The sequence below is a fragment of the Bos indicus genome, chromosome 6, assembly GCF_029378745.1.
Source record: "Bos indicus isolate NIAB-ARS_2022 breed Sahiwal x Tharparkar chromosome 6, NIAB-ARS_B.indTharparkar_mat_pri_1.0, whole genome shotgun sequence".
Taxonomy (NCBI): Eukaryota; Metazoa; Chordata; class Mammalia; order Artiodactyla; family Bovidae; genus Bos; species Bos indicus.
Window position 1 is genome coordinate 104765436 of NC_091765.1, and position 25930 is coordinate 104791365.

General features: G+C 45.3%; 1 protein-coding gene across 2 annotated transcripts in view; it reads right to left on the reverse strand.

The window, feature by feature from the left end:
• STK32B (serine/threonine kinase 32B) overlaps positions 1-23353 on the reverse strand; it is a 407299-nt gene extending 383946 nt beyond the window's left edge. The window contains exon 1 of one of the 2 annotated variants that reach the window (XM_070791788.1): positions 22709-23353. In XM_070791788.1, the coding sequence (XP_070647889.1) occupies positions 22709-22760 (52 nt within the window). In that variant the 5' untranslated portion in view covers positions 22761-23353. The remainder of the gene's footprint in view (positions 1-22708) is intronic. The other variant, XM_070791787.1, reaches the window with a different exon arrangement.
• Between the last annotated feature and the right edge of the window lie 2577 nt (positions 23354-25930).

The following is a 25930-nucleotide window of genomic DNA, read 5'->3' on the forward strand; positions in this document are numbered from 1 at the left end:
AGGCTGAATGAAGCAGCAGCCCTCACCTCTTTCTTTGCACGTACTTCATGCTGCCTGGTGTTGTCAGGTGCCCTCCTAAGCACTGCTCACTCTAAGAAGCATCATCTCATTCTGTTCCCATGGCAACTGTGTCAGAATGCATCCCATTCTGCAGAGGAAGAAACTGAGGCTTGGGAAGGTTAAGGCACTGCTCCACAGTTCTGTCATATAGTCACTCAGTCATGTCCAACTCTTTGCCACCCTATGAACTACAGCCCGCCAAACTCCTCTGTCATTGGGATTCTGCAGGCAAGACCACTGGAGTGGGTTGCCAGTTCCTTCTCCAGGAGATCTTCCCAACCAAGGAATTGAACCCAGATCGCCCACATTGCAGGCATATTCTTTTACCATCTCAGCCACCAGGAAAGCCCCATCGTTAGTTAATATGTAGAAATATCAGGGTTTAAACCTGTGTAATTCCCTAAAACCTTCCCTTTTAACTCCTATGCATGACTTTCTTCAGTCACAAAACAATCTAATTTTGAGATCAAACCATCAATCCTAAAGGAAATCAACCCTGAATATTCACTGGAAGGACTGATATTGATGCTGAAGCTCCAGTACTTTGGCCACCTGATGCAAAGAGCCAATTCACTGGAAAAGACCCTGATGCTGCAAAAGACCAGGGGCAAAAGGAGAAGAGGGTGACAGGATGAGAGGGTTAGATAGCATCACCAACTCAATGGACATGAATTTGAGCAAACTCTGGGAGATCGTGAAGGATGGAAGAGCCTGAGGTGCTGCAGCCCATGCGGCTGCAAAGAGTGGGACTGACTTAGTGACTGAACAGCAACAACAATACAGCATGTATTATGTGCCAGACTACATAGCAAGCAGTTTGATGCTTTCGAACTGTGGTGTTGGAGAAGACTCTTGAGAGTCCCTTGGACTGCAAGGAGATCCAACCAGTCCATTCTGAAGATCAGCCCTGGGATTTCTTTGGAAGGAATGATGCTAAAGCTGAAACTCCAGTACTTTGGCCACCTCATGCGAAGAGTTGACTCATTGGAAAAACTCTGATGCTGGGAGGGATTGGGGGCGGGAGGAGAAGGGGAAGCCAGAGGATGAGATGGCTGGATGGCATCACCAACTCGATGGACCTGAGTCTGAGTGAACTCCCGGAGTTGGTGATGGACAGGGAGGCCTGGCGTGCTGCGATTCATGGGGTCGCAAAGAGTCAGACACGACTGAGCAACTGAACTTAACTGAAGTCATTTACTCTTCAAGAACAGTTTATGAAGTAAGTATCACTGAATCCCCATTTTACAGATGAGGAAAGTGAGGATCAGGGAGGAGAAGAAACTTACATGAGGTCATTCAGTTTGTGGGTGGCAGAACTCCATGGAACTCCAGGAAGCCTGATGCTAGGGTCTGTACTCAACCATTGTGCTGTGGAAGGGGCTTTCCTGCTGGAAGACTCTAGGGTGGACCTGCCAAGGCACCTGCTGTCTCCCAGAGACACATAAGCCCAGAGGCCAATATATTATCTTTAAGCAGGACTGGAAGCTGGAGTGTGACTGAAAGAGTGTCAAGCTGCAGCTCCAACACTGGTAGCAAAGTACGGGGCTCACTTCCCTTCAAGGACCTGCCCTCCTCTTCCAGCTAACACGCAAACGTCTGCTGTGGAGACCTCCCCATGACCCAACCCGGCATCCACACAGCAGCTCCCCAGGGCTGCTGGGAGTTCAGTCATTACAAATCCACTCCAAAAACATCTACTGAGCAGGTCACAAATGAAGGGTTCTCAAAAGATTAATGATATCTTGTTGCACTGGATAGCCTCCTTGTGTATCTATCCTACCTTCTCACAACTTTATCTTTCTTCCTATTTGTAGAAGTCTTAACCCATTCTTAATTTAAGCTAGAGATAGAAATTGCCTTTGTAAAAAGTTCTATTAAAGTAAAATCAGTCAAGACACAGAAGAGTATCAAGTAAACAACAGTACAGGTAATACACAGCTGACGTAAAAAAATAATTCCACAGGTTGGACGCAAATGGCTGAGTTTTGAGAAAGATTACCATGAGGGAAAGAGCTTTCCAGTTATTCAGAAAGTATAACTCAGTCAGTTCAGTCGCTCAGTCGTGTCCCACTCTTTACAACCCCACGGACTGCAGCACATCAGGCTTTCCTGTCCATCAACAACTCCCAGAGCTTGCTCAAACTCATGTCCATCAAGTTGGCAATGCCATCCAACCATCTTATACTCTGTTGTTCCCTTCTCTTCCTGCCTTCAATCTTTCCCAGTATCAGAGTCTTTTCCAAGGACTCAGTTCTTCGCATCAGATGGCCAAAGTAGTGGAGCTTCAGCTTCAGCATCAGTCCTTCCAATGAATATTCAGGACTGATTTCCTTTAGGATGGACTGGTTGGATCTCCTTACAGTCCAAGGGACTCTCAAGAGTCTTCTCCAACACCACAGTTCAAAAGCATCAATTCTTCAGCACTCAGCTTTCTTTATGGTCCAACTCTCACATCCATATATGACTACTGGAAAAACCATAGCTTTGACTAGATGGACCTTTGTTGGTAAAGTAATGTCTCTGCTTTTTAATATGCTGTCTAGGTTGGTCATAGCTTTTCTTCCAAGGAGCACGTGTCTTTTAGTTTCATGGCTGCAGTCACCATCTGCAGTGACTCTGGAGCCCAAGAAAATAAAGGCTGTCACTGTTTCCATTGTTTCCCCCATCTATTTGCCATGAAGTGATGGGATGAGATGCCATGATCTTAGTTTTTTGAATGCTGAGTTTTAAGCCAACTTTTTCACTCTCTTCTTTCACTTTCATCAAGAGGCTCTTTAGTTCTTCTTCACTTTCTACCGTAAGCGTGGTGTCATCTGCATATCTGAGGTCACTGATATTTCTCCCGGAAATCTTGATTCCAGCTTGTGCTTCATCCAGCCCAGCATTTCTCATGATGTACTCTGCATATAAGTTAAATAAGCAGGGTGACAATATACAGCCTTGACGTACTCCTTTCCCGATTTGGAACCAGTCTGTTGTTCCATGTCCAGTTCTAATTGTTGCTTCCTGACCTGCATACAGATTTAAGAGGCAGGTCAGGTTGTCTGGTATTTCTGTCTCTTTAAGAATTTTCCACAGTTGTGATCCACACAGTCAAAGGCTTGGCTTATGAAATCATCCAGCACATAAAAAAAATAACCACAGCACATTTTGAAGCTCTCTCACCTTCTGAGATGGCCCACGCTCTGTCTGCGGAGTGTGCTTCTCTCTAAATAAACCGACTTCTTATCTATTACTTTGCAAATTCTTTCACAACGAAGCAAGAACCTTAAATTAACCAGCAACACAAGGACAGACACTTTATAAAGCAGTGGGACCCACACAAGCCACTACGAGTCACAGGCCTGTCAGCACAGAGCCTGCAACCTCCTGAGGGCGTTAAGGAAGGATTCACATGAAAAAGCAGAGAACTACAACCATGATAAATGTCATTAAGGGGCACATGGTAATTTGATGGGGGAGGGGGGTGTCCCTGGAGATCTTGGCACTTTGAAGAAAGATGAGTGGGAGGTAACTAAGCCAAATGGGGAGGAGGGGAGCATTTCAAGCAGAACAAGTGATACCCACTCGTTCCTGGGGACAGGAATGGGTATGGAACTTACAGGAATCTGAAAGAATGTTCACGTGGCTATAAATAACAGCACTGGTTATAGGAAGAATGACATCCTAGGGGAACTAAGAGTGACTTAGAGAGTGACTAACTTTGTACAACAGTGACCACACGTCAGGTATTCTAAGACCTTTAAGTGCCCTGAGCTATTTAACTCACACGAGGAATAGAACTCACGCGAGATGAAATGAGATGAGAGAGGTGGACAGATTCCAGACCATATAACCTTGGAGGCCATATTACATTCCCAATATTAATCCCAAGATGGGCAAAACCATTAAGCAGGACCAACATGGTCATATTCGTGATATAAAGCTGTGATTCTGGCGGTCGGATGGGGGACGTACTCGAAAGGAGAGAGGGAGGCGGCAGCTTTGGAATCCCATGAGGGGGTGTTGAATGGAGATAGTGGTGGTGTGGCTGAAAAGAAGGCATAGATTGGGGAGATATTTGGGAGTTAAAATCAGCATAGCCAAGTGCCTCGTTGGATTTGCGGGGGTTTATGGAGATGGAAGGATGAAGGAAAACCTCAGAGATTTTGGCTTCTGTGACCCGGTAGATGATGGTTCAGTGCACTAAGCTGGGAAACTCTGAAAGAATATGAGGTTGATTGAGGTCATTTTGAATCTGAGGTATTAATTCTTTTGCAACACGCAACATCTAAGTGGAAATATATACACAGGCACACAGATCAGGAGACCAGAGTAAAAACACGAATTAAAGAAATTACTGAGTCACTGCTGTAGAGGAATTGTTCTTGTTCAGTCGCTCAGTCGTGTCCGAGTCTTTGAAATCCCATGGACGTCAGCACGCCAGGCTTCCCTGTCCTTTGCCTTCTCTCAGAGTTCGCTCAAACTCATGTCCATTGAGTCCGTGATTCCATCCAACCGTCTCATTCTCTGCCATCCCCTTCTTCTCCTGCCATCAGTCTTTCTCAGCATCAGGGTCTTTTCTAGTGAGCTGGATCTTCAGGGTCTTCTTCTAATGAGTTGTGGAGGAATAGGCACCAGGTATTCATATACCATCTCTCAGCCACAGATCCACTGCTTTGTGACACTGGACAGGACCCTGTAGACAGTTCCCAGCTGGTTTCATGTTCGGCATGGCCAACAGAGGGCGCAAGAGAGATGCTGCCAGACCGGAGTGGGAGGAAGGGATGTCCCTTTTTCTTCCCGTGTGCTGCTTTCCGGGTGCAGCAGTAGGTCAGCATGCATGGGCCTGGCAGCCCTCATCTCAGAGGTCCTCGTGAACAAGCTGCAGGCAGCATCTTCTGGCAAGTTTCTATGCCACCCAGTAGGATGCCTGTTCCTCTGACAACCAGGCCACACCCTTGACAAAGAGATCTGAAACACCGCCTAGATGCAGAAGGGGGCTATCTTCTAGGTATTTCTGAGTCCTTTCCTTGTTCACTCACCCTCAACCCAAGCAGGAGCAGCTGTTTTACTAGAGTTGCTACTTCTGGACCTCCTAGAGACCTGACTCCTTTTCAGCTAAACCTTTTGACTAGATGACAGTTCTTTGTACTCCTGTTCAGTTGTTAAGTAGTGTCAGACTCTTTCCAACTCTGTGAACGGCAGCATACCAGGCTCCTTTGTCTTCACTGTCTCCCAGAGTTTGCTCAAATTCATGTCCACTGAGTCAGTGATGCTATCCAACCATCTCATCCTCTGTTGCTCCCTCTTCCTCCTGCTGTCAATCATTCCCAGCATCAGGGTCTTTTCCAATGCATCCGCTCTTTGCATCAGGTAGCCAAAGTACTGGAGCTTCAGCTTCAGCAGCAGTCCATCCAATGAATATCCAGGGTTGATTTCCTTTAGGATTGACTAGTTTGATCTCCTTGCTGCCCCAGGGACTCTCAAGAGTCTTCTCCAACACCACAGTTCAAAAGCATCAATTCTTCACACTCAGCCTTCTTTATGATCTAACTCTCAACTGTTCTTTGTACTACAATTTCCCTTTTTGACATTACTTTGGTCTCTTGACTGCACTCAGACTGTACATGACTGAACATAGAGGGGTTGACAAGATAACCTGGGGAGACAGTCCAGATGGTTAAGGAAGAAAGAGATCTGAGGGCTCAGACTTGAGGAATTCTAACATTTACTGCAAGCAGGAGGAGGCTGACTGTTCAAAAAAGATGGAGAAGGAAGAGCCAATAAACATCACAAAGGACTTAAAATGGGCAATCACCAAACTGGAGACAATATTAATAACACATATAACTGACAAAGAACATGTAAAGAACCACAAATCAATCCACATCTTGTATAAGATTTATAGGCATACATCTTGTAGAAAAATGAACAAAGCTATAAACAGACACTTAACAAAACTCGAATCTAAATATATGAAGAAACCTCAGCTGTGTTAAGGAGGAAATGCAATTTACAAAAGCAAGATGCCATTTTACGCTCATTCAACTGGCAAATATGAAAATGTCCATAACAGCAAATAATGGCAAGGAAGAAAAAGTGTGCTGTCCTATAGGGTAGCTGCGAGCCACATGTGGATTCTGAACACTTTAAATGTAGCTAACAACCAGTCCTGGAGAAGGCAATGGCACCCCACTCCAGTACTCTTGCCTGGAAAATCCCATGGATGGAGGAGCCTCGTAGGCTGCAGTCCACGGGGTCGCTAGGAGTCGGACACGACAGAGCGACTTTACTTTCACTTTTCACTTTCATGCTTTGGAGAAGAAAATGGCAACCCACTCCAGCGTTCTTGCCTGGAGATCCCAGGGACGGGGGAGCCTGGTGGGCTGCCGTCTATGGGGTCACAGAGTCGGACATGGCTGAATCGACTTAGCAGTAGCAGCAGCAGCAACAACAACCAGTCCAAATTAAGACATGCTCTAAGTGTAAAATATATACCTAATTTTAAAGACTCAGTATGAATAAAAGGACGTAAAATACCTAAATAATTTTGATACTGAAATTATAATATTTAGTTATATTTATTAGGTTCACCTAATTCTTTTTATCTTCTTAATGTTATGAGAAGAAATCTTAAAATTACAAATGTGGCTTGTATTTGTGGAATTCATCATAATTCTTTAGATTTAATCTGATGTAGAACAATGCAAGTATCTATATGTGGGTGATCAGAGTATAAATTAGGCAACCACTTTGGAAAACAATTTGCTATTATTTTTACAAAGTTGAACAAATGCCTGTTCCATGACCCAGCCATTCTCTTAATGGTATACATTCCAGAGAAACTCCTGAATATGGGCACCAAGTGCCAAGTTGCATCCAACTCTTTGTGACCCCATGGACTGTAGCTCGCCAGGCTCCTCTGTCCCTGGGATTCTTCAAGTAAGAATACTGGAGTGGGTTGTCATACCCTCCTCCAGGGGATCTACCCAAACCAGGGACTGAACCCACATCTCTTATGTATCCTGCATTGGCAGGGTTCTTTACCAGTCACTAGCACCACCTGGGAACCCCCATGTGTACCTAGAGATATATACAGAATTGTTCGTGGCAGCATTGTTCATAATAGTCAAAAATTAGACAGAGTACAGGGAGAGAATGCGTGGTACAGTCACGTGATGGAACATTATCCTGTAATGGAAATGAAGACAATACAGCTATATCCAGCACAGACGGATCTTAGAGATTCAGTCTTGAGCAAGAACCACAAAGTACACCAGAATACAGAAAACGTGGTACCATTTTCATAAATTTCGCAAAGCAATAACATTTAAACACTGTATAGTTAGGAATGGCACCCCACTCCAGTGCTCTTGCCTGGAGAATCCCATGGACGGAGGAGCTTGGTGGGCTGCAGTCCATGGGGTCGCTGGGGGTAGGACACGACTGAGTGACTTCACTTTCATTTTTCACTTTCATGCATTGGAGAAGGAAATGGCAACCCACTCCAGTGTTCTTGCCTGGAGAATCCCAGGGACAGAGGAGCCTGGTGGGCTGCTGTCTGTGGGGTCACACAGAGTCAGACACAACTGAAGCTGAAGCGACTTAGCAGCAGCAGCAGCAGTTAGGAATGAGAAAGCATAGGAAAGGGGATGGAGTCGGGAAAACACGCCCAGGGAGCTTCAAAAGAACAGGACAGGCTCTCCTCAGTTGGATCATGAGTTTATGGGTGAGCTCATTTTCTTATTTCCAAGAAAGAAAAGACTTACAATCATATGCTAGTTTTAAGAATCAAATGATCATAATGACCCTAGTCAGAGTTATTTCGCTAAAATGATACAGCCAAACGTAGTGAGTGGAGGAATGAGTTATCACAAGAAAGTCAGGACACCAACTGAAGATAATTTTGGTGGCAAGTATGGCTGTGAAAGTGAGGCATGTGGGGTGGTAGGCCGAAGGTGACATGGGTACCAGGGAGAGCTTATTTTTAAAATAGAAAACATGCATAGCTATGGCTTCCTTGGTGGCTCAGAAGGTAAAGAATCTGTCTGCAATGCAAAATACCCGAGTTCAATCCCTGGGCTGGGCAGATGCCCTGGAGAAGGAAATGGCTACCTATTCGGGTATTCTTGTCTAAGGAATCCCATGGACAGAGGAGCCTGGTGGGCTAGAGTCCATGGGATCACAAAGAGTAGGACATGACTGAGCGACTAATGCTTTCACTTTCACTTTCTTTCACGCACAGATAAACACTGAGAAGAAGACGTTGGCTTCTGGTTGACTCATGTAAACGTTCCTGCTAATAAGAACTAGAATAACTATACAAAATATATTTTTTTAAATCTATTTGAGGCATTCACAGAGCTATGAAAGGAGTGAGGAGATGCAAGTTGAGTATAAAAAAGGAGCCCAAATAGATGGGACTAGTACTGGGGTCACTCTTTCTCAAGAAGCACCTGCCACATTTGAAAGCAGCTTTCAGGAGGCTAAGAAGCCAAATAGGCTTGTGGGTCTGGAAGCCCTGATAGGATTTAAGGATAGCACACACGCTAAAAATCAAACTCTACCAACAAGGAAGAAGCCTGGTAAACCCTGCATATCCCGTAAGGATGCCCAAGGGCTTTGTTTCAGGAGTGAGTGTGAAATGGATGAGAACGGTCTTTACAGGACATCTCATCATCTCAATCTCCATGAAGATTGAGATCTAAAGCAATTTCTGGCACTCCAGCTTCACTTTAGTTGCCCAGTCAGGTCCAACTCTTTGCAGCCCCATGGACTGCAGCATGCCAGGCTTCCCTGTCCATCACCAACTCCCAGGGCCCACCCAAACCCATGTCCATTGAGTTGGTGATGCCATCCAACCATCTCACCCTCTGTCATCCCCTTCTCCTCCTGCCCTCCATCTTTCCCAGCATCAGAGTCTTTTCCAAGAGCTTCAGCTTTAGCATCAGCCCTTCCAATGAATATTCAGGACTGACTTCCTTTAGGACGGACTGGTTTGATCTCCTTGAAGTCCAAGGGACTTTCAAGAGTCTTCTCCAACACCACAGTTCAAAAGCATCAATTCTTCAGCACTCAGCTTTCTTTATAGTCCAGCTCTCATATCTACACATGAAAGTGAAAGTGAAGTCGCTCAGTCGTATCCGACTCTTTGCAACCCCATGGACTCTAGCCTACCAGGCTCCTCCGTCCATGGGATTCTCCAGGCAAGAGTACTGGAGTGGGTTGCCATTTCCTTCTCCAGGGGATCTTCCTGACCCAGGGATTGAACCCGGGTCTCCCGCATTCCAGGCAGACACTTTAACCTCTGAACCACCAGGGAAGTCATCTACACATGACTACTGGAAAAACCACAGCTTTGACTAGATGGACCTTTGTTGGCAAAGTAATGTCTCTGCTTTTTAATATGCTGTCTAGGTTGGTCATAGCTTTTCTTCCAGGGAGCAAATCTCTTAATTTCATGGCTTCAGTCACCATCTGCAGTGATTTTGGAACCCAATAAAATAAAGTCTCTCACTGTTTCCATTGTTTCCCCATCTATTTGCCATGAAGTGATGGGACCATGTGCCATGATCTTTGCTCTTTGAATGTTGAGTTTTAAGCCAACTTTTTCACTCTCCTCTTTCACTTTCATGAAGAGCCTCTTTAGTCTTTGTTTCTAAGGGTGGTGTCATCTGTATATCCGAGGTTATTGATATTTCTCCAGCAATCTTGATTCCAGCTTGTGCTTCATCCAGCCCAGCATTTCGCATGGTGTACTCTGCATATAAGTTAAATAAGCAGGGTGACAACATACAGCCTTGACGTACTCATTTCCCAATTATCAACCAGTCTGTCATTCCATGTCCAGTTCTAACTGTTGCTTCTTGACCTGCATACAGATTTCTCATGACTCCAACTTAGCTGCCTCCAAAAAGCAGACAGAATACCTTTCTGAGGAAACATAACATCATCCCAAGCCTCACATTATTTTCTCTACTGTTTCCTCAATAATGCCTAGAATGTAACAACAACAACAAAGTAAATGAGAAAACAAGATGTCTAAAAGAAAACAACTGGCAATAGAAATAGGAGGTTGCCAAATAACAGAGTTACCAAACACGTCTTCTAAGTACGCATGACCGACATGTATTGTTGTTCAGTCGCTAAGTCATGTCCAGCTCTTCGTGACCCCATAAGTAATTAAAATGCAGGTTTTGAGAATTTCAGTGGAGGTAAAAGTCATAAAAGAGAACCAAACAGTGATGATAGAACTGAAAAGTGCAACAATGAGTATTAAGAACCTGAAAGTTATACTTCACAGCTGAGAGACAGACCTGAAGTGACTACAGAAGAAACAGGCTAGAAGAAATTATTCAGACTAAAAACAAAGAAAAACGAAAGAATTTTATAAGTACATAAATATCATCAGAGCCACACGGGCCATAGTGATAAGGCCTAATATCTGTGTAATTTGAGTTTGATAATGTGAGGAGAAAGAGAAAATGTCAGAAGTGATACTAGAAGACAAAATAAGAATCCTGCAAAATAACAGTACCATTCAAGCACAGATACAAGAAGCAAGAGCCCCAGCACATAATGGCCAGAACACCAGACCTATGCACACTGTAATTAAATTTCTAATTTAATTTCTGATTTAGATTTTATATACAATTCTCAGAAGCAGCAAGACAAATAAAATATAACAGCTGAAAAGGAGCAAAAAAAAATAGTACCAACGGTTGTCTTTTAAAGCAGAAACAAAAACCACTATATAACAGAATCATATATTCAAAATGCTGGAGGAAAAAGCTGCCAACATAAAATTTGAAATCCAGAAAAATAATCACTCATAAAGTTTGCATGCATGCATGCTAAGTTGCTTCAGTCATGCCTGACTGTTTGCAATCCTATGAACTGTAGCCTGCCAGGCTCCTCTGTCCACGGGATTCTCTAGGCAAGAATACTAGAGTGGGTCACCATGCCCTACTCCAATGGATCTTCCTGACCCAGGGATCGAACCCACATCTCTTGCATCTCCTGCACTGGTGGGCAGGTACTTTACCACTAATGCCACCTGGGAAGCCCATAAAGTTTAAATAAAGACATTTTCAGACAAATAGAAAGTGAGATTTGTCACCAGAAGGCATACACTAAAGAGAATGCTAAAGAAAATGCCTCAGGCAAAATGAAGATAATTCTAATGGAAACTTCCAAGTGAAGGAAGAAATAATGAGCGAAATATGTGAATAAACATAATCAATGATCTAAGATCCTATCTCAAAAATCTGGAAAAATAACAGTAAGTTAAACCAAAAAGTACATGTCTGTGTATATTAGTCGCTCAGTCATGTCCGCCAACTCTTTGCAACCCCATAGACTGTAGCCCACCAGGCCCCTCTCTCCATGGAATTCTCCAGGCAAGAATACTGGAGTGAGTTGCTACTTCCTTCTCCAGGGAATCTTGCTGACCCAGGGATCGAACCCGGGTCTCCTGCATTACAGGCAGATTCTTTACCATCTGAGCTACAGGGAATTCCAAAAAGTATATAGGAGAAAATTAAAATGAGAACATAAATCAGTGAATCATTAGCAAATAATAAGAAAGCCAAGGCTATTTTTAAATTTAAAAAAAATGAATGAACCCAAGCAAGACCAACCAAAAAGTAAATAAAAGAGAAAGAAAACACAAATTACCAAAATTAGAATTAAAAGAGAGGTAACATCACAGAGCCTACAAATACTGAAAAGATTAAGAGGATCTTATGAATATTATGCCAATATATTTGAAACTTGGAAATAACAGTCCTACACAAACTCTTACTGAGAACTGCAAGAAATGGTATGCTTCCAAATTCTTTTAATGAGGCCACTATAATCTTGGTACAAAAAACTAACAAAGACACTAAGGGAGTGGGGGAGGAACGTACCGGGAGTTTGGGATTAGTAGATGCGAACTATTATGTGTAAGATGGGCAAACAATTAGGTCCTACTGTAGAGCACAGGACCTATAATCAATATCCTGTAATAAACCATAATGGAAAAGGATATGCGAAGAATATACACATGTATAACTGAAGCACTTTGTTGCACAGCAGAAATTAACACTACCTTGTAAATCAATTATACTTCAATAATTTTTTTAAATGACATTAAAAGTGTGCTCTTTCTTACTCTTCTCTACAAGAGTTTGTGGAGGGTTATTATTGTTATTATGTCTAACATTTGGAAGAATTCACTTATGTACACATCTAGACCTAGAAACTTTCCTTTATAAGAAAGCTTCTATTATAGGTTTGATTCCTTAATAGATAGAAAATTATTCTAATATTTAAATTCTCCTTGTATTATTTTTGGTTAGGTTGTGTTTTTCAAAGTAGTTACTTTATCCGAGTTTCAAATATACTGGCATAATGTTCATAGAATCTTCTCATGAAAAACTTATAAACAAAATATTAGCAAATCAAGTCTAATAATACACCACACCATAAGAGACTAGGCTTTAGGCCAAGAATGAAAGGTGGATTTACTATTCAAAAATACTCTAAAATTTTGATTCTTCACCTAGTCAGAAAAAGGAGGGAATTCCCTGGTGGTTCAGTGGTTAGGACTCCAGGCTTCCATTGCTGGGGGCCAAAGTTTGATCCCTGATTGGGGTACCTGCTCCAGTATTCTTGCCTGGAAAATTCCACAGAGGAGCCTGGCAGGCTACAGTCCATGGGGCCACAGAGAGTTGGACACGACTGAGCACAGCACATTGGGGAACGAACATTCCACAAGCCACACAGCATGGCCAAAAAAAGAAATAGGAGAAAATCCACGTGTTATCTCAACAGATGGAGAAAAGGCTCAGTTACATTGCAGTAACAAGCAGCCCTGAATTTCAGTGACTTCAAAAAGCTGAAGTTCCTGTCTCACTGATGCCATGTCCCAGGTCAGGTGACTTGGTGACTGGTGTGGCTCCGTCTCAAGTCGCACTCACTCTGGGAGCCAGGCTGAAGTAAGTTCCACCATCCAGAACATCGTGCTTGCCCAGAGCTAGGTACATACTAAGTGACATCTAGTTCATAAGCACTTTTTCTAAGATGTAACTGACATGCATCACCTCTGCTCACAATGACCAAGGCGAGGCACATGGTACCACATAACTTCAAGGGGACAGGGAAGGGTAACTCTTTGTCTGCAAGGAAATAAAGAGGGATGGGATGTGGGGGAACAGTGCTAAAGCCCCACATCCAGAGAACTGGGGCCTTTATATCCCTGACTTCACAGAGAGATGACCAGAGGCTAGAATCCTCAAAGAATAAGGACACTGCAAGGAGGTCATAAAAACCAAGTGCTGAAAAGAGTTAGCTTCCAGGTCCGGTAACAACATTGGTCTCCACTTGTTCCTTGGTTGGCTCTGGCTAAGAAGCCTGGTTTTCTCTTCTTGGGTAGTTCTGGTACCCTGAACTGTTTGTCCTGTAATTGTTTGCAGGAGAATATCCCTTTAGGGCATCAGTTCAGTTCAGTTCAGTCACTCAGTCGAGTCCGACTCTTTGCAACCCCATGAACGGCAGTACGTCAGGCCTCCCTGTCCATCACCAACTCCCAGAGTCCACCCAAACCCATGTCCATTGAGTCGGTGATGCCATCCAACCATCTCACCTTCTGTCATCCCCTTCTCCTCCTGCCCTCCATCCTTCCCAGCATCAGGGTTTTTTCCAGTGAGTCAGCACTTTGCATCAGGTGGCCAAAGTACTGGAGTTTCAGCTTCAACATCAGTCCTTGCAATGAACACCCAGGACGGATCTCCTTTAGTATGGACTGGTTGGATCTCCTCGCAGTCCAAGGGACTCTCAAGAGTCTTCTCCAACACCACAGTTCAAAAGCATCAATTCTTCTGCACTCAGCTTTCTTTATAGCCCAACTCTCACATCCATACATGACTACTAGAAAAACCATAGCTTTGATTAGGCTGACCTTTGTTGGCAAAGTAATGTCTTTGCTTTTTAATATGCTGTCTCGGTTGGTCATAACTTTCCTTCCAAGGAGTAAGCGTCTTTTATTTCATGGCTGCAATCACCATCTGCAGTGATTTTGGAGCCCAGAAAAGTAAAGTCAGCCACTGTTTCCACTGTTTCCCATCTATTTGCCATGAACTGATGGGACTGGATGCCATGATCTTGGTTTTCTGAATGTTGAGTTTTAAGCAAATTTTTCACTCTCCTTTTTCACTTTCATCAAGAGGTTCTTTAGTTCCTCTTCACTTTCTGCCATAAGGGTGGTGTCATCTGCATATCTGAGGTTATTGATATTTCTCCCGGCAATCTTGACTCCAGCTTGTGCTTCCTCCAGCCCAGCATTTCTCATGATGTACTCTGCATATAAGTTAAATAAGTAGGGTGACAATATACAGCCTTGACGTACTCCTTTCCTGATTTGGCACCAGTCTATTGTTCCATGTCCAGTTCTAACTGTTGCTTCCTGACCTGCATACAGATTTCTCAATAGGCAGGTCAGGTGCTCTGGTATTCCCATCTCTTGAAGAATTTTCCACAGTTTATCATGATCCACACAGTCAAAGGATTTGGCATAGTCAGTAAAGCAGAAATAGATGTTTTTCTGGACTCTCTTGCTTTTTCGATGAACCTTCACTGTTTCCTGTAGGACAGTTTCTCTGTCTCTGTCTGCAATTGCTCAGAGTCCAGATTTTAGACAACTGAGTATTGCTAAGAATATTTTGTTCCTTCCAATTCTCTCAGGAAAATGCCTAAGCTCAGTGCTAGCTTAGGCTGTTTGATCCTCCTAAAATACTGATCCTTTTTCTCTCAAGGCATTCAAACACTTCCCTCAAGACTCGAAACAAATCCTGTCACCATCTTAACACCCTATTCACTCCAGATCATATCCTGAGAGCCATCTCCACTCAACCCATCCTTTTATGTCCCATGAAGCAGGAAGTTTGTCTCACCCAGAAAGCAGTAGGGGAAAACTCTGCATTCTGACTCAAAGGGAAGAGAAATGACAGCCCAAATCACCTTATGCAAGAATCTGATACCCATTGATCACTGCTGGTTGCCATTTTTTAGAAATTTCATGGGAGTTCTTTGAAATTGAGAATTATAGTCCCAGAGCAAACTTTACAGACAGTTCTCTACTCAAGTAAGTGTCAAGGTTGAAATTAAGGGACAAGAATAGAAAGACCATTCTAGACTCCAATCCAAGTCAGTTTTCCAAACCAACTTCATTGATAATATGTCTGGAATTTCTCCATTTGTTTCCCAATAGTTTCTGGACCCAGAAGAATGTAAGAAATTGGCCCCCAGTAAATGCTTACTCTCATCTCTCAGTCAACAAGGAGTGGCCAAGGGCCTTCAGTGGCCCCTTTCTAGGCCTTGCAAACACAAAGGAAAAAGGAAAGAATTGCTGCTGTTTATGAAGTCTAGCACAGAAGCGGACATGCAACCAAACAATGAAATATGGTAAGCCAAAGGCTTCCAAACCATGGTTCACAGAACACAAAAACAATAAGCACTGGTGTGGATGCTTCTGCTTATATTTACCTGCCTGCCCCAGGACCCACTTCCCTTCTTCTGTTGATACTCCAATATCCATTGAGAATATTCTTCATAAATCTCAATCCAAAAGAAGATGTGGTACATAGAAACAATGGAATAGTACTCAGCCATTAAAAAGAGTGAAATAATGCCATTTGCAGCAACATGGATGGAATTGGCGAGTGTCATACTGACTGAAATAAGTCAGACAGAGAAGGAAAAATATCGTATGACATCCCTTATGTGTGGAATCTAAAAAGAAATGATACAAATGAACTTACTTACAAAACAGAGATAGATTCACAGACTCAGAGAAAGACCTTCGGTTGCTGGTGTCAGGAGAGGGGGGAAGGATGGGGGAAGGGATAGTTAGAGAGTTTGGGATGGAAATGTAGACTTGCTGTATTTAAAATGGATAACCCACAAGGCCCTACTGTGTAGCACAGGGAACTCTGCTCAATGTTATGTGGCAGCATGGATGAGAAGGGAGTTTGGGGGACAATGGATACATATATATGTATGGCTGGGTCCCTGTCCACCTGAAATCATCATAACATTGTTAATCGGCTATACTCTAATACAGAAGAAAGAGTGTTGTTGTTTTAATCTTCTTAATCCAAATGCCTCAAAGGGAACCAATGCCACCCCCTGAATCCAAGGGTGGATATGTGATCCAGCTCAACCAGTTAGAGCCTCCCTGTTCACAGCCTTGACCCAGGACCTTATCAGATTCCATCAGAACTAACCCTAGAATGTTCTCTGCAATGATGGTGAAAAAGATATCCCCTTCCCACACTTGGAGCTGTGGGGCTGTGAGCCTGGGGGTGGTAAGGGCCCCTCCACGGGGGCTTAGCTCCTCTAAGCCCACTTGGAGCCTCACAGAGGACAGAATTCAAGAAGGAAGATTTCTGATGATATTATTCAGGAACCTGGTCCAGCCACAACTGATGAGATTTACACCTCCTTTCACTGGTTCACTCATCCATCCATCAAACGTGTACTGGGCATCTGGTATGTGCCAGGTGTTCTTCTGGGCCTCGGGAACACAACAGTGAATCAATCACACCATATCCCTACTTTAAGGAGCTTTTAACTCCTTGTGGTGGTGGTGTTGTTCAGTCCTCCAGTCGGATCTGACTCTTTGCAACTCTTTATAACTCCTTAGGAGGAGACAACGCATGAAAAAAATGAAGTCCATGTTAACAGGATCATTCGAGTTGCTGCATGGAGGTGCCACTGAAAAGGAGGAAGAGGAAAAGTAAGGAGGTTATTGTTATAACCTAAGCAAGAGAGGTGACCCTGGCTTGGACCAGAATAATAGCGTTGAGAGGGAACCAGAGCCAATTAACTGCTTTCAAAGGAACTCATGCTGCTTTTCGGTCACTTGCAGCTGATGGAGGCTGGCATGCCCTATTCCATCTCGTTTCAGATTCCATCCACATTAAATACACTCACTTTACGCACCACCAAGAAGGAAGAAATGCTGCCAGTTAGCCGATGGTGTGATTCTTTCACATCCCTTGAAAGAGCTCCTTTAGACCTTTTATGAATGTTAGTAGGAACAACTATGAACAGCACATGCAAATAATAAAACTATATCACAAGTACCACCATGATCAGCAGTCATCATAAAGCACATCCCAATTTCAGAAATATTAAAACACAGGGAAATGTGTGCCTTAGAGTCAATGAAATCCAATAGTATGTACACATTTGTCTGATTTTATAGAGATGATTGAAACGTGGTTTATCCTTATGAAAACCATGCTTACTTTCTAGAAGGGCTGAAAGGTATAAACGCATCTGACAGTTCACTTCTACTTCACCTCTCAGATTGACTCATGGCCATTTTCTTAATCCCCCACGTACAAGAGGAATCAACATGAATTTTTAAATGAGGCATAGATCTTCAAATGTAATTTTCACATCTTAGACTCCTGCATTAGACACACACATGCCTGGTACACATAAGGACACCAAGCCCATAAGTCCACATCCCTTACATGGCATCTCTCCACATTATGAAAGCAAAGTTCATTCAAAGCAATTCTGAGGTTCCTCAGAATATTTTTCACTTCCACCTTTTGCACAAGCCATAACTGGTATAAATACAAGGATGGAAAGCAATGTATAACATAAGTGAGCTTGCTCCAGCGCTAAAAGACTGAAGACAAAGTTGGGAGTGAATCCTGCAGCATTAGAGATCTCAGTCACTTTGTGAATCACAATGACAAGGACACCCCGGGTTTAAAAGACTGTCTAAGTGAATCATGATTGCAACTTCAGGGAGTGATTTTTTTTAATTGCCTTCATCATCTGAACAGGCACAGAGAAAAACAACTTTTGTCGTATATGTATTTAAACAAAGAAGATATTTTCACGTTCTAGGCTGCATGCAAAGTTACCTGACCCAATAATTATAACCCAGTAATTACAAAAAGAAATAACATTTCCTTTTAAATGTCCCTTTAACTCCTGAAAATCTAAAATGAGAATACCGACAGCTGGTTACAAGGTTGTAAAATCAATACTTTCAAATGTGGGTGCAGGCCATAAGTTGATACAACATTGATTTTTAAAAAACCCTTTAGAAATATAATTTAAGAACATGTTTCTGAAATCCTAGAAAGTATTCAATTCTTTTGATCTAATAATCTCACTCCTTGCATCTAATTTTAAGGAATTCACTTTAAAAAGGAGGAATGCTTTATGTATAAAATTTTCAATCAACTTACTTATAAAGATGAAAAACTGACAATAGCCTGCATGTCTAACAACAAGAAAAGACTTACGTAAATTATGATAGTTCCATCAGATGGAATATTACAGCCCATTAAAATATTAACTTTGAAGACATTATAACAACATAATCTACTTAAAATACGATGCCAAGAGAAAAAGCAAAAAGCATTTTATTGTGACAAGTGTATCCTTATGTAAAAACGTCTAGACATAGATAAGGACAGTAAATGAAACAAACAAACAAACAAAAAAAAAGTAAAAACAATTTTGCCACAAATCTAGAAAGGGAGATGATTTTGCTTTCATTCCCAGAATGTGTATTATGATATGACTGCTCAACAAAATGTTTTTTGAAGATGGTAGCTGATTATTGTAAATGATCAAGTGCATTCAAGGTGTATTGTTACTATCTTCCTATAGACATTTGCATGAAGAGACCGCTATCATATTGTGATGCATGTGCTAGTCTCATTCTGCATTGGCCCTACATATCTGTTAGAGATGAATTTTCCTGTAGGTCTCCAGAAGTGGCACAGGGAACAATGTCAGGTACCAGACGCTGGAGTAAAGAGGCCTGGGGGTGAGTCCATTCCCACACAGGCCATGGGACCTTAGTGAGTTTTCTGGAGGGCTCTGTAACCCCTCTAGTAAAATGCAGGTGCAGAGACCTCCCTGGCTGAGCTGTGATAATGATTCCCAATTAGGTATGAAAAGGAGTCCACACAATGCATCACTAAGCTAGAGTTTTTAATATTACCTAGATACAAGATGGTTATGGTACAATGATGCAATGACAAATTTCCAGTTAGAGTTTAGCTTTAAATTACTTACAAACCAGGTTTGTTCCAGTTGAGGAGGTATCTGCATCTTCAACCCAACAACTCTGGTTTGCAAGAGCATGTTCTTTGGCTGGACCATGTCACTGCCCTGTTTAAAATTCTTCCATGACCACAGGTGCCCCTAAGGTCGATTCGAAACACATGGCCACTGGGTCCTTTAAGATCAGCCCAGCACTCAGGACCTGAGGCTTCCCTCCTCACACACCACATTGCAAGAGTACTAAAGTTCCTACAATCTCCCCAGTGAGCCATGTTTAGATGCTAAAGCTGAAACTCCAGTACTTTGGCCACCTCATGCGAAGAGTTGACTCATTGGAAAAGACTCTGATGCTGGGAGGGATTGGGGGCAAGAGAAGAAGGGGACGAAAGAGGATGAGATGGCTGGATGGCATCACTGACTCCATGGACATGAGTCTCAGTGAACTCTGGGAGTTGGTGGTGGACAAGGAAGCCTGGCGTGCTGCGATTCATGGGGTCGCAAAGAGTCGGACACGACTAAGCAACTGATCTGATCCGATCTGATCTACCTTTGTATATTCTGCTCCCTCCCTCTGAAATACCCTTTCCCTCTCTACCAACCTCTCCTTCCTGGGAACTCATACCATTTCTGCAAGGCTTAGTCTAAGAGGAAGTCTCCTCTGACCCCTCCTCCCTGTCCCAGGGTTAGGGTCCCTCTTGCAAGATACCAAAGTCCCTTGAGCTCCTTGCATCATCCTAGCTATCTGCCCTGCAAGCTCCCTGAGGGTTAGAAGCTTACCTCCACCTTCCTCATAGTCCTGTTGCCCAACACAGGGGTGAGTGCAGAAAAGATGATCAGTAAATGCCTATGAAATCAATGAATCAACTTGCACAGGTGTTGAGAAATAGACTGGCAAAACCAAACAAGTTAATGTTTCACTGAGCTGGAAACTGGTAAAATGAGAGTCCTAACCTTGGGCTTTAACCAGTTGACCTTGAGCCTGACCACTTTCAGAATGAGGAATAGCAGGAAAATCAAAAGGTGGCTCTGCTAGATATAACTATTTCGCCAATAAATATTTTAAAGCAAAGTTCCCGGAATAAAGAAAAAAGACAGTTGTCAATATAAGGGACAAAAACTTCCTCTGTAAATAAAAGAAGGACATTAAGAAAATTATCTAAATTACCTTTGACCCAGGCTAGTACCATGAACCTCTAAAATCGGGAGTGATAAAATTGTGTGCTTTTCTCTGGAAAGGAGTCCATGACTTTTATCCAAGTATCCTGCTATAGACTAAACTGTGTCCCCACCAAACTTCAGATGCTGAAGCTTCAGCCTTCAATATGACTATATCTGGAGAGGACTTCTAAGGAGATAATTAATAGTCAGTGATGTTATAAGGGTGGGGCCCTAACCCTATGGGATTGGTGTTCTTATAAGAAGAGGAAGAGCAACCAGAGATCTCTATCTCCGGAGCACACACAGGAAGGCCATGTGAAGACCCAAGGAGGAGGCTGTCTACCAGCCAGGAAGAGAGCCCTTGCTGGAAACCCACCCTGAAGGCACCTTGATCTTGGACTTCCAGTCTCCAAAACAGTAAGAAAATAAATTTCTGTTGTTCAAGCCACCATCACCAACAGATTCTAATGTCTAAGCATCTGTAGTATCTTGTTATAGTAACAGCAGCCTGAGAAGACCAGCATTGGTCCCTTCCCTAAAATAGACAGGAAACTTTTGACTTGTTGAAAATAGAAAGGTTTTGACCCAAGTCATCCTCTCCATCTGTCAATGAGTTTGTATCTTCTCACAGGGTCTGAGCAGCTCTGAATGTAACCTCACAGGACAAAAAGGCTCCCAGAGGAACAGGCCTGCCCCACGTCCACCTCAAGCAAGATGTCCTTAGCAGAGCACACATTTAAATATCGATTTCAGTGTCGAGATCACTTTGCTTTCCATAGAGCACTTTAGGGTTACTGTGAGCTTGGTTGGGGAAAGTGTTTAGCTACACAGTGTCTGAATGCTTTCTGGAACACACAAGGGCCTCCCCCACCCACCTGTTTACCTGTTCTCTGTCCACTCCTGGCTCCCCACCTACCTGTGCTCCAGAATAACAAACAGGAAGGGATCAATCCTCCTTGGGTCCCCACATCCTACGCTGGCCCCACTTAAAGCCCTTAGCATGGTCCTCAGTGCCACCAGACTGGGAACTCCTGTTAAGAAAGGGCCAGATGGGCCTGACTCAATTACACTGACTGTACTCAGGTATTCTTCTCAGAGGGACTGTGGGGTGAGCTTTTGACTACCATCCGCAACCTCAGACTTCCCAGGCAAAAAATCCACCTGCCAATGCAGGAGATGCAAGAGAAGTGGGTTCAATCCCTGGGTTGGGAAGATCCCCTGGAGGAAGGCATAGCAACCCACTCCAGTATTCTTGCCTGGAATATTCCACAGACAGAAGAGCCTGGAAGGTGACAGTCCCTAGAGCTGCAAAGAGTCGGACACAACTGAGCATGCATGCATGTACAGCCTTGGAAGATCTAGAGACCATGACCAGTGCCCAAAGGCCTACTGTCTCCAGGGCAAGAGTGTCCAGCCTCCAAGCCAGCAGTGACACATCCCTTTCTTCACCTGTAAAATAGTACAACAAAGGTACCCACCTCCTAGGGTTGCCATGAGGCCTGAGTGAGGACATATGAAGCCTAGAACAGTGTCTGGTACATGAAATGTGTTCAGTAGTCCTGGCTCTTATTGAGGGCACAAGAGACTGGAGAAACCGGTGCAATAGGAAACGGAGCTTTCACAGGCAGAGTTACCAGATAACAACACTATGTGCAGACCTCGGTACTGATTCTATTTACAAGGCACTTCTCACATGGACTACCAGTGGTTAAGTTTCAAACAATCCCCTAAGGTAGAGGGCGGTTATCATAAGTTATCTCCTAGATGAAGAAAGGAAGGTTTCAGAGAGGTTAAGGAAGTTGCCCCACAGAGACACAGCGCTGGGAAAGGGTTCTGCTGGTCCAAACACCAAGCTCCACCGACCTGAGCCGCAGGAACCCAGTTCTGGAGTTTCGACACGGTTGGACCGCCTACAACACTCCTTCACCTGGGAGGCGGCCAACAGCGGGACGCTTTCCGCCCGGCCTCAAGAGTTTAACCAGGAAAAGTTTCCCCAGGCTGTTCTGGGAGAACGAGCAGGGCAGCATGGAACCTGCCGGTGCACCAGACCAAATGCATAGTACACACACGCGCGCGCGCGCACACACGCGCGCACATACACACACACACACACACAACACCGCCTTCTGCAGCCGCCGGCTCTAAGGGGGGACCTCGGCTTCCCCGGAGCCCGAGCAACATCCGGACTCGCCTCCGAAGTCCACTTGTCCCTCCTGTCTCCCCAAGTGAAGCCTCGGCGTTCTCCCTTCCCTAGGAATCCGCGCCCGGCCCTCCCTGGGCGCCGTCTCCCGGGCCCCCCTAAAGGGGCGCCGAAACAGAGGAGTTGCCTCGGAGGAAAGCCCAGCGCCCGGCACGGGTCGGGCGCGCAGCCCGCGCTCAAGCCGAGGGTAACGGGGAAAGGAGGGCTGCCCGACCGAAGCCCTCTTACCTTCCTCATTCTCGTCAAACACCGGGGGCTTGTGGGAGTGGTTCCCGCCCATATTCCGCCGCGGCGGCTGCCGCTGCTACATGCCCGGCCGCCGGGATGCGGGGCGCGCCGCGCGGGGTGCGGATGCGCCGCGAGCGTCCAGTCCCGGCTGCCGCCGCGCGCCGAGCCGGAGGGGGCCGAGCGCCGCGCAGGGGCGGGAACCGCGCCCCCTCCTCCCGGGCGTCCCCCTGTCCCTGGCGTCGCTCTCCCGGCGTTCCCGCCGCGCCCCGGCCACGCTAGCTCGTCTTCCGGGCCGGGTTCCAGGCGCCCGCACGCACCCGAGAACGCGGGAGCTCCCAGCGCCGGGGCCGCACGGAGCCGCGCTCCTCACTGGAGACCGGAGGCGGCGCGGGAGGAGGAGGAGGAACAGGAGGGGAAGGAGGCGATGGGCGCGGGCTGCGCTGAGGGGGCGCGCGAACGCAGCCCCGAGGGCGGCCTGGAGGAGGGGGCGCGGCGGGCGCTGGGGGCCAGCGGGTCTAGGAAGAGTCGACGCGGGCACTCGAATTGAGCGCCGGGTCCGCCCAGAGGAGTCGGGCGCTCACCTCCCGGCGTTAAGCAAGTCGTGAGCCATCTAGTGTGCGCCGGGCCCCAGCCAAACGCTTTAGAAGCGCAATCCTCTGTCACCTCCAAAAACCACTATTGCCCATTTTAGAGTTGGGTAGACTGAGGTTCAGGGGTAAAGGAGCTCTTCGGTTAGTCGGCACTGGCTGCGGAGGAAGCCCCTCGGACGCCCCATTGACTTTATTTGCCCACTTGAGCAGAGTCCCAGGCAATTCTGCAGCAGACATCTTTCCTCTTGGTGTTTTCTAAATGTTTAGTCGGACACGACTGAGCGACTTCACTTTCACTTTTCACTTTCATACATTGGAGAAGGAAATGGCAACCCACTCCAGTGTTCTTGCCTGGAGAATCCCAGGGACGGGGGAGCCTGGTGGGCTGCCGTCTATGGAGTGGCACAGAGTCGGACACGAACGACTGAAGTGACTTAGCTTAGCAATGAGTCTGGACCCTCTCGGACTCAATTTCTCCCCTGCATTCTACGGGGGAAACTGAGTCCCAAAGGGGGCGGAGTTTGCCTCCAAATCATTCTCCCTAGGACTGGCTGCGCATGGGCCTCGGGAGTCCCCTGAAACTGAACTAAAGCCTGTTAGCAAAAGGGACGGGGATGCTTAAGACGGGGGTGCGATGCTTGCGCCCCAAGACTCTCCTGGGGCGAGCGCGGACTCTCAGAGGGACCCGCAGGTTACCCGCGCAGTGCAGTCCCGCCAGCCCAGCGCGCCAGGCAGCCAGGATCGTTGGCCACATCCTGCCATCTACTGGGCGTCTTCAGCCACCGTCTGTGCTTCGTATTAATAGAAAGCAGCGGTTCTTTTACTTCCCCATCCTTTCTCCCAGCCCCCTAGTTTTGCCTCTGTCTCTGTCTCTCTCTCTGGGAGACGAGGGGGAGAAGGAGACTATGGATGGGTGAGATGGTTCTCTAACATCACAAGAAACCTCCCGGAGACGATGGGAGGTGAGTGAGCCCTGGGAGCCAGCCCCATCCAGCCAAAGTTTCAGGACTGGCCCAAACCACTAGGCCTCATGGGTCAGACAAGCCTCATTCACAGAACTGCTCCCACCACTTACAGTCTCTGTGCAGTTCCAACTTCGAGTTCCCATCTGTGAAATGGGGAGGTTGGTATTAACTCCCCAGCATTGCTATGAGGATTCTATCACATCATATTTATAAAAGTGGGTAACAGGGCCCAGGGACATAACAATGATGAATAAATATTTCTTGCTTTTCATTTTACTGACAAGCATTGGCTGAGTGGCCAGGCTATAGCGAGCAATATAATGAACTAAGATAAAGCAGGTACAGCCCCCAGATCAAGGCAGGAAGAGGGATGGTGACAGGCATGAGCACTGGGTCCTGTTCCTCCCAGATTTCACCTGACTTTGACACTGTCTAGCAGGCTAACTTGGGTAAATTACTTAACCTCTGCTGGCCTCAGTTTGTTCACCCATAACATGGGTATGATAATAATGGTATTTTCACCCTTCCTAGGGTTGTTATGCAGAATAAATGATGTTGCTACGTGGAACACAATAAACACAACACAGGTGTTAGTATTATCTTCCATAAGGAGCTATGGTGTAAATTGTGCTCTGGGCTCACAGTTCTTCTCTCCCTGTCCTTGACATGGCTCACTGGGATGAGGGGGCATTTCTTACTTTCTGACCACTGACATGGAGCATGCCATTGAACTTAGTTTGGCCACTGGTCTATGGGAGGAAGTGATGGTGTACCGGTTCTGAGTGACAGCCTTAAGATGTCACATGTTTCAGCTCTCTTGTCCTTCTGCCATCCACCATGAGAAGCGCTGGTCTTGGGTAGCCTCTGAACCCCACATGTAATCTGAAGCAGAGCTGCTGTTGAGTCCTGCCCCAGGGCCACGGGTGTGAGGTGTGGTTTGTATCAAAGCCATAGTAGCAGAGTACAGAACCAAGGTCACCTCCAAAGCTGACTGAGCCCCTTTGTAACCATTTCCAAAAGCCCCCCTGATCAGCACCAACAGGCTTTTTGACCCAATATTAGGCAAAAATGCCCACCTGAGTAGTCACCCTATAGCACCCTACCCAGTCACCTAATGCCAACTTTCCAGCAGGGATTTTCTTTGTCCCAAGGCTATTAAAATTGGCTACTAATCCAGAAAAACTATCAATTCTCCGTGGTCTGTCAGGAGGCTGGCCCACTGTGCTCACAGTGCCCACTTTATCTCTGCTCTTTATTCTTAATAAACTCGCTCCCTTCTGAAATGCTCTGTGTCTGGAAACTCTTTTCCATCCCATGTTGACTGCTTCAACAGCTACAAGCTTACAAGCAAGAAAATTAAGTGTTCTTGTAAGCCACTGAGATTGGGGGGAAGTGCTGTTCCACAGCATTATCATGGAAAAAGCTGATGAATACAGATATTCAATTAACAGTCATGCATGCAAAGGCTAAAACTGCAAACTGTGTCGTGTGGAAGGAACCCTAGGAGGCTGTGAGAATACAGGAAGCCCCTGTCCCAGTTCTGAGAGTCTGGGCAGGTGCAGGGTCCCACGGAAAGAAGTCATGAGCATTTGTTCAAGAAGGACGACAGAGGATGAGATGGTTGGATGGCATCACTGACTCCATGGACATGAATTTGAGCAAGCTCC